The sequence below is a fragment of the Fomitopsis serialis genome, assembly GCF_022376445.1.
Source record: "Fomitopsis serialis strain Sig1Antser10 chromosome Unknown B0H18scaffold_154, whole genome shotgun sequence".
Lineage (NCBI taxonomy): Eukaryota > Fungi > Basidiomycota > Agaricomycetes > Polyporales > Fomitopsidaceae > Fomitopsis > Fomitopsis serialis.
Window position 1 is genome coordinate 53,597 of NW_025955114.1, and position 9,479 is coordinate 63,075.

General features: G+C 54.3%; 2 protein-coding genes across 2 annotated transcripts; one reads left to right on the forward strand and one right to left on the reverse strand.

Moving 5' to 3' along the window:
• Window positions 1–50: 50 nt before the first annotated feature.
• B0H18DRAFT_886791 (uncharacterized protein) lies at window positions 51–566 on the forward strand (the record flags this gene model as incomplete). Its single annotated transcript, XM_048041145.1, has 2 exons — window positions 51–131; window positions 183–566. Coding segments are annotated over 2 exons (465 nt in total), but the record flags the coding sequence as incomplete, so codon positions are not given.
• A 535-nt stretch (window positions 567–1,101) lies between these two features.
• On the reverse strand, window positions 1,102–1,757 carry B0H18DRAFT_1144264 (uncharacterized protein; the record flags this gene model as incomplete). The annotated part of the gene is made up of 2 exons (XM_048035675.1): window positions 1,352–1,757; window positions 1,102–1,303 (listed from the first exon to the last, which is right to left on the reverse strand). Exons 1-2 carry the CDS (start codon window positions 1,720–1,722, stop codon window positions 1,102–1,104), a joined length of 573 nt encoding a protein of 190 aa, XP_047886678.1. The 5' UTR covers window positions 1,723–1,757.
• Between the last annotated feature and the right edge of the window lie 7,722 nt (window positions 1,758–9,479).

Here is a 9,479-nt window from a genome sequence, read left to right on the forward strand (position 1 = left end):
AGTTATGGCGAGACTCATTGTACTGTGGAAGCCATGCAATTCGTTACAACATTCTTGTTAACCCAACAGGCAAACCACACGCTTTCCGGGGGGTCGATTGGGTCGTTGAGCTGATGAATTTATTCACCAAGGTATCAATGAACCGTTCGTGGTATGGGCGAGGCTGACACACATTCATCAAGGACACTTACGGTGGAGACGGCTCCAATTACACAAAGGACCGGGTTATCACCGAGTCTCCCAATGTCCTGGTGTACCGAAGTTGTGCTCGCAATGCAGAGCACAATTTTTATCTCTCCGGCCTCTCGTCAGCTCACGGAAAGAAGAACCTCAAATTAACATTCAGTGCTCTACTCAAAAACATGGATGAAACGAGGCCGCACGAGCGACGTGAGGGTCGGAAGTCCGCGCATTGCGTCCGAGATATGCTGAGTAAGGGAGTGGGGTTGATGCTCGGCGGGACAAGTGATGTCGACGACGCCGACAGTACAGGACTCGGACCACCTCAGGATGGCGTAGATACAACTGTTGATGCAGCAGATCTTAGCCTCGATACTGCATTGTAATATCAAAAGGACGTACCTGCCGGGCACTTGTCAGGCTCAGCCCCTATTTTGCAGGACTGCCGTAGAAGCGAGACGGCGGAATGGGCCGCATCAGTGCCTGATTCGAACTGGAAGCTGCTCCTAGTAAGCATCTGTGAGCATGTGTATCCGAACAAGTCAGAATGGCCATGGACGTACCACTGAAGCCGGATTCCGATGTGATCTGCGAAGATGCACCTGGCACAGCTAAGTTATCCTGTGGTTGAGGTGACTGACCCGAAAGATCGCGCCGCTCTGCGCGGATAGTATCGAGTGTCGCAACCCGGACATTGCGTCGATACGAGGGAGTGGTGAAGACAGTGTCTAATACCGTCGAGGGCCCTGGATGCGGACTCGGCGAACGCTGCTGAGGCTCGTCGGCCACTGGCGCCTCATCATGGACAACCGTACGCAGAGCTTGCTCTCGAGGACCCTTGTTCATGTCATGGTACTTCGGACATGATCGATTGTTTCCTGTATTATAACCTAGTCAGTCATTAAGACATTGACACTCGGCTCAGCACTCACGATTGTGGCCGGTCTGACCGCATGCGCCACACTTATACTGCCGGACAGTTGGCCTAGATGGTGTCGGAGTGCCAGGAAGAGCTCTGCGGTTTGGTGTGGTCGATGGTCGAACGCCCGCTGCCGTTGCGTTCATCGCTTGTGGACGAGGGGTTAGCGGTGCCGTCACGAACGGGCTGTCCATAGGAAAGAAGCTAGAAAACGCTCAGTAACAGAGATGTCAATAGCTTCGACTGACGCACCGCATTATGATGTTTGTCACTGCCTCCCCATACTCCCGAGCCTTGCCCCACTTCTTCCCTACCTCGCGCTGAATGTCGTCTACCGATTTTATCTTCCTAGCCTGTGCACACTCGACTAGTCGGTCGATCACGTCGTCTGGAATCACGGCACTGGCACCAAGGCTGTCGAGTAAGGCCCGGCCATACTTGTTGATTGTCCGCTCTCGGCGGAAGGTGTCGAGGGCCGTCCTGAGGTCGTGTCCGGCTGGCGAGATGGTCGTGTCCTTCTTGATGCGTGACGCGCGAGGCTGAGGCGGCGCCACATCGCATTCGCGAGGTGCGACTGCCGCGAAGCAGGGAGCATCGGGGGAGCACAGGACACAGCAGAGCATGGGTGCCCGTGTGGCACATCGAGAGCAGCCCTCGGCGAGGCAAGGAGGGTCATCCGGCTCTATTAGGCAAGTACCTATCAGACGGACGGACCCACAGAACCAAAGCGAGTAAATACAGTTACCGATTTGGTCATTCCGGTAGTACGCCATGATCGGCGCACCTCGCTCTCGGATATCTCCCGGCTGATAAGCTCTTGATACGGGTATCGTATCGCGTAGCTAACGAGATCAGTTAGCCCTGTCCCCGCATACCACGCAGTTTACCATTGCTACCACCGTCCCCTTTCCTCGTTAAGGTAATCATCCCCTCCACCTCTCCCTTGCCCAAGTCCGGTATCCCTCGAGCAGCGCACGTGCTACGTGGCTGAGGGCGCTTCCCTCAAGATCACGGATCTCTCCCGATCCCCGGGCGTCGCACCCGACGTTCGGTAAGCCGACGCCACGCCCGCTGAGCTCGCCGCCACCGCGCACGGGCCCATCGCATCGCGCTCACCGTCGACGACCATGGCGGGCCCGTGCGGAGATCGGGTCCGCGTTGACTCTGACGCGCGGCTGGGTGGCGCGTGCCCGAGCCTCGCGGGCACTCCCACGGTCGTTGATCGGGTGATTCCCACGCGCGCTCGCCACCGCGTCCGGCGCTGTGCTCGCTGTCGGCGACGACGAGCACGAATATCTCGCTCCCCTCTCCGTTTATCGTCGCGACTTTTTGGATAATACATTTAGTAGTGATACTTACACTGTATATATGCTTACCAAGTGTATACAATGTATTGTTACCTCGGAATAGTATGACTATCTCCCCAGTGATACCTACCCAGTACCCATCAATAGAACGGCCAGAAGTGAGCATAATATGCTCTTGTTACGCGAAGCTAGGCGAGTGGAACACTACAAGCCACAAGCTTGCAAGGTTACTAACTTCAAGGAGAGTTCTGTGTCTTAGACCGAGGAAGGATGTGAATCCCTTCGTCCTCGTCGAGTTCCGAAGCGGTAGCGGTATGAGAAAGCTAGCGTCGATTGCTAACCAGGTCGAACTGAAGAGTCCGACCTTTACTGTACAGGTATATATACAAACGAAGAAGCCTGAGTCAGATCGTACAGTAAGCATGAGTCAGGATATGTCATCGCTGACGAAGGAAATGATGAGCATGACGAAGAAAAGAGTCAGCTATCACATGATAGTCCGGGTGCGGTATAGTACATAACCGGTCCTCATGCACGTGAGGTGGTTAGAGTTAACAAATAAGAGAAAATGAAATGTACGTCATATGGCACCTTGTAACATAAGCCCCTTTCTATGGTCGACGTCCGCGTCGACCACTAAGCCTCAGGATCCTGTTCATCCCCTCCATCGTTACCATCAGCGTCAGCGTACATGTCGTTAATGTCGCCGTTGAAGTCCCACGGAGAGGGTACTCGACTCGCCGGTTGGTCTTCATCGGTGTGCGTCTCTTCGTTAGACTCGGCCACCACCTGAAGAGTTCCAACGTGAGGAATACTCCTCGCTCGTCTGTTGGCGCGTATTCGGTAAATAGCGGCGTTGGTGTTTCTGGCCGCGACGGAAGGAGGTACCTCTGTTGGAAGGAGGAAGGATCGGTTGGGATCATCTTCGTTGATGCCCACCGAGTACCCTACGACTTCTCCGTCTGGGCCGTAGACGACTTGCAGAATCCGTCGACCGAAGAGATGATCGATCAGTTCTTCTGCACGAGAGGGGGTATCGACAGATGGAGCTGCTTGTGGATCTTCCTCTCGTTGCTGGGCGAGAAGTTGAGCCTCGAGTGCGAAGAAGCCGTCGGTACTCATGGACGACGATGTGGACGGAGCTCGAGGTATCGGCGCTTCGACATGCTTGTCTTCAGAGTATGCAGGGGGTTGGGAGTATCGAGGAGGTGCATCTGCCAACTCTGCGGGCGTCGGTTCGATATGGAAGTCCTCTTCCGTTGGTGTCGTCGGGGGCGAGACGACGCGTACCAACGGTGGGGCCGGGAAAGGTCCATGCGGTCGTCGTAAATGTGCGGGGGGAGTGGGAATGCGTCGAGGTCGTAAGACGAGGTCTGACGGGAGGATTCCGCGATATCCTCCGTCATGGTTCATCTCGTCGTTATCCTCATCGTAGTACGGGCCGATATGCCACTCATCCATATACTCTGAAGCCGCCTGCCAGGTGTCGAACACCATTCCTCGCGCTCCCGAACGATACAGTCGGCTCAGGATGGCGTGCGTGCCAATCCGATAGATGCCAGGGATGCGGCCTCGGGGTACAGCATAGTATCGAGACGCAGGATAAGGCGTCGAAGGAAGGTGTCGACGACGACGGGATGCACGATGTCGAAGAGAGTATGGTTCCGGGAGTTCGTGCTCGTCGGTTTCCTCGGCCAGCTGATGCGCTCCTCGTTGCGCAGAGTTGCGAAGCCGAACGAGTTGCGACTCGTGGAGGATGTCGGCGTCAAGGATATCGGAGAGTCGTCTACCGTGTGTCGTCACTGGTCCTACCTGGGGACAGTCTTGGTTCGTATGACCAGGGGCGGTGCGTCGGCATTTGGGACAGATATACATAAAGCAATCGATGACCCTGTGTCGATTCTCGTTGTTGCACCCCAAGAAGCATGTAGTGGTGTCGTTTACGAGGGGTAGCGTCTCTTCGGGTACTGGGTCGGGACGACGCAAGTCCCTTCCGTGGTATACGAAATGCGTGGGGTCGCGTAGTCCGGGGTCATGGTGCGCAACGAGCTCGGGGAACCGGGTTCGTTCCAATGTCTCAAGGGCCGCAGCGAGCTCGCCCACGGCATCTCGTTCGTACGCCTCGAACTCTGCCAGGATGTCCTCTCGCAGGTGCCTCCTGAGCGTGACCTCGGCTATGGCGTCGAACGTAGTGACCATTGCGTCGAGAGCGTCGTGTTGCTCTTCGTTGGTGAGGGGGATATCGACGGGGGGTAGGCTACATGGGCCATCTGCAATTCAGGATCAAGGAACAGATGTTGGACCGCCCTCCAGTTTACGCGAGTGTCAGGGGTTTCCTGCAATTCTTCTCGTTCAGATAAGAGTCGACGAGTTTCGGTGAGGAGGGGAGTAGGGAGGATGGGAGAGGGAGGAGCCTACTGAGTAAGATTTAACGTTCCGAACGTTAAAACCGGAGTGAGATTTGCCCGTCTCGAACGTTGCGGCCGGCGCCGGCCGGAGGGGTCCGGGTCCACGTTGCAGACGTTGTCGTTGCCAGCGATCCGGCCGGAGTGCATGCCGGCCGGCTCTGCCTCGTCTCCAACTTTGCGGCCGGCCTTGCCATCCCTGAATACTGTCCCCAACGATCCACCCGGCCTGTTTTCACCGGACGTTGCAACGCTCCGGCCGGAGTGCGTGCCAGCCCACCCCCCACTGCTCAACGCTCCGGCCGGAGTGCATGCCAGCCCTGCCCCCTCCTCAATGTTGCGGCCGGCCTGTTTTCACCGGACGTTGCAACGCTCCGGCCGGACTACACCCAGGCTGCCCCCCCACTTCTGAACGATCCGCCCGGCCTCTTTCACCCAACGTTGCAATGCTCCGGCCGGAGGGTATGCCGGCCGGTCATCCCTCGTTCCCAACGTTGCGGCCGGAGCAGGCAGAATTCAAAGTGGCCAGGCAGTCCACGCTGCAAACAGTCCGGCCGGTCAACAGATATAGCATTGCAAACGAGCTGGCCGGCCTCAGGCCCTACCACTACAAATGGTCCGGCCGGACTTTTTGCCGGCCGAAAACACAATGTCTCGGGCCGAGGGTACAGCCAAAACTCGGCCAAAGCAGCCAGACATTTCCGGGCCGAGCTTTTGCTTCACCGACCGGGCAAGCATTGTCTCGGGCCGAAAAGTTGACAATTTTCTCGGGCCGAAGATTTGAGTACTGCCTCGGGCCGAAGAGTTGGGCATTTTCTCGGGCCGAAGATTTGGCCGAAGCTCGGTGAAAACAGCCGGGCTGTCGGATTGCCATATAAGGAAATTTGGTATTGACTGGTAGTACTTCATTGATAGACTATAGTATCAATTCCCTAGTGACCAAAGATGTCTAGTTAGGCCAGGATGTGCAAAACAAGATTTACTCACAGGCTTCTTTGCACAACAAGCTAATCAATTTCTGAAGCCAGTTTTCTTTTCCCACACTGTTTGACTATCTAGGATGTGTTGTTTCAATGCATAGAGTATATTCCCAACAGGAATAGTCTTATTCTTTGAAGCTGAATGCAGAACATGAGATAAGGGGCATACAGATATGGTACCGTGCTGAACAATGTTGACTCCTGCAGACAATCTACATTCAAAACACTGTTTCACAACCTCTGATGGTTCATTTACCCATAGGGAGTGAATCCTCCAAAGGAATAGTCTTATTCACACAAGCTGTGTGTGGTACAGAGTTAAGGGGATCATGCACTCCGGCCGGACCATCTCCTATGAGGATGAGGATTGGCCGGCCGGACTGTTACCAATGTAAATGTTTCTGTGGCAGGTGCAATGTGCATGCTGGTACAACATTTCAGTGTGACACCCAGACAGACAATAATCCAAAGTATGTCTCTCACAATATAATGCATATTCACCTTATCTTCATCCCTGAGTTCAGCTTCAAAGAATAAGACTATTCCTTTGGGAGACTTGCTTGTTGCATTGAAATGTGCTACTCTAGATTGTGGAACATTGTGGGGAAAGCATATTGGCTTCAGGAAGTAAACACAGTATGACATGTATACCCATACACCCTTGCCTTAACTCTGTACTACATTCAGCTTATGTGAATAAGACTGTTCCTTTGGAGGATTCACTCCCTATGGGTAAATGAACCATCAGAGGTTGTGAAACAGTGTTTTGAATGTAGATTGTCTGCAGGAGTCAACATTGTTCAGCACGGTACCATATCTGTATGCCCCTTATCTCATGTTCTGCATTCAGCTTCAAAGAATAAGACTATTCCTGTTGGGAATATACTCTATGCATTGAAACAACACATCCTAGATAGTCAAACAGTGTGGGAAAAGAAAACTGGCTTCAGAAATTGATTAGCTTGTTGTGCAAAGAAGCCTGTGAGTAAATCTTGTTTTGCACATCCTGGCCTAACTAGACATCTTTGGTCACTAGGGAATTGATACTATAGTCTATCAATGAAGTACTACCAGTCAATACCAAATTTCCTTATATGGCAATCCGACAGCCCGGCTGTTTTCACCGAGCTTCGGCCAAATCTTCGGCCCGAGAAAATGCCCAACTCTTCGGCCCGAGGCAGTACTCAAATCTTCGGCCCGAGAAAATTGTCAACTTTTCGGCCCGAGACAATGCTTGCCCGGTCGGTGAAGCAAAAGCTCGGCCCGGAAATGTCTGGCTGCTTTGGCCGAGTTTTGGCTGTACCCTCGGCCCGAGACATTGTGTTTTCGGCCGGCAAAAAGTCCGGCCGGACCATTTGTAGTGGTAGGGCCTGAGGCCGGCCAGCTCGTTTGCAATGCTATATCTGTTGACCGGCCGGACTGTTTGCAGCGTGGACTGCCTGGCCACTTTGAATTCTGCCTGCTCCGGCCGCAACGTTGGGAACGAGGGATGACCGGCCGGCATACCCTCCGGCCGGAGCATTGCAACGTTGGGTGAAAGAGGCCGGGCGGATCGTTCAGAAGTGGGGGGGCAGCCTGGGTGTAGTCCGGCCGGAGCGTTGCAACGTCCGGTGAAAACAGCCCGGCCGCAACATTGGAGGTGGTATTTGAGGAGGACAGGGCCGGCCGCAACGTTGGGGACGAGGCTGAACCGGCCGGCATGATCTCCGGCCGGATCACTGGCAACGTCCACGTCTGCAACGTGGACCCGGACCCCTCCGGCCGGCGCCGGCCGCCACGTTCGAAACGGGCAAATCTCACTCCGGTTTTAACGTTCGGAACGTGTAAGACACACTAAATAATGTGGAGGGAGTGCGAGCAGCGGCAAAGCGGGACATATCGAGTGGGATGAGGAAGTGGGGAAAGCTCAGAGAGTCGGAAGTTGGTTATCGTCTTCGTGGGTGAAGTCGATGCGGACGACTCCAATGCGATGCTTGGTCTTATACTCTAAGAGAAGGTCATCAGATGTTCCGGTTAAGTTCCGTTCCGGTATCCATTCGTTGGCTGACGAAGGATAACCACGCCATGACACGTAGTATTGCCTCCGACTAGAGCTTCCTCGGTGATTGATAATTTGCTCCACCTCGTATTCTTCTTCTCCGTCGATAAGGTCAGGTGGTGGGAGCGTATGATTAGGAGCGTGAGTGTCCGTCGTTCTGTACGGGGAAAGAAGACCGGCGTGGAAGACAGGATGGATTCGCCATTGCTTCGGGAGCGCCAGTCTGTAGACTCCGCGTCCCATGACTTCTGTGATTGCAAATGGTCCTTCCCGTTTAGGCGATAGTTTCCGGGACGGATAAGGGAGATGAAGGTTCTTCGAGTCTTGCCAGACCTTTTGTCCTTTCTGAAATGTCGGGGATCCCTTGCGGATACGGTCTTCTACCATGCGTTGGGCAAGCTCCATCGTGGCTTCGGCTTCTTTCCGAACTTGTTGCAGGTTATTGAGCCGTTCTTCAACGGAGGGAATGTTCGTGGGTTCATGGACGGCTGGGATGGAGCGAGGTTCGTAGCCCATCATTGCGTAGAACGGGGACATCTTGATCGTAGAGTGCTTCCTAGAGTTATGTGCAAACTCGGCGTCGGGAAGCATTGATGCCCAGGTTTCAGGATTGTTTGCGCAGAGGATACGAAGGTAGACCTCGAGTTCTTGATTTGCTCGTTCCGTTTGTCCGTCCGTCTGAGGGTGGTACGCCGTAGAGATTCGTTGGTCAATCTGAAGGATTTTGCACAGTTCTCGCATGACTCTAGACGCGAACTGGGGTCCTCGGTCAGAGATCATGTGATCTGGGAGTCCAAATCGTCGGTAAACCGTGTCGTGTAGCATGCGAGCAGTGTCTGCGGCGTCTTCAGATTCGGTGCAAGGCGTATAAATTACCCCCTTCGTAGAGTCGTGGTCCACAACGACTAAGCAAGAGTCGTATCCCTCCGGAGTAGGCGGAAGGTGCGTGACGTAGTCCATTGTAATCGTCGACATAGGGCGGGTGGGAAGCGAAGCGGGGATAGGATAGAGCGGGACCTTCGTGGGATGCGTGTTCGGTTTCATCTGTTGGCAGGGTGCGCATCCTTTGACGTATTCCGATATCGAGTGTGTCATTCTGGGCCACCAGTATCCTCGTTGTACGAGAACTTTGGTGCCGTCGATCCCAGGGTGTCCCGCTGCGGGAAGATCGTGGTGCAACCGAATAATGCGTCTTCGTAGATTTTCATCCGGAGGAACGTATACTTTGCTCCTGTACCAGACAAGTTGTCCATCAGTTGCCCAGTCTTCAAGTGACGTGCGCGCGGGTGGTGGTCCCTTTCCGAGGAGTGCATCAAGGGCTTCACGAATCATGGGGTCTACGTCGTGGGCTGCAGTGATTTGATCCTTCAGCGTGATGTTGACGGCTCGAGCGAAGACAGAGGATGGTAGCATGACCATCTCGTCATTGTCTTCCGATCCGTCGTCGTGATCGTGTCTTCGAGAAAGAGCATCTGCAACAGTCATCTGAGATCCTGGTACGTGTTGCAGCTCGTAGTCGTATTTGGAGAGTTGAAGGAGCCATCGAGCTTGTCGTCGGTTAAGCTTTTGGGCTTTCTTCCAGTACGTGAGGTTGCGATGATCGGATCGGATTGCCAACGTGTGTGGGGAACCAAGCAAGTACTGCTGCCA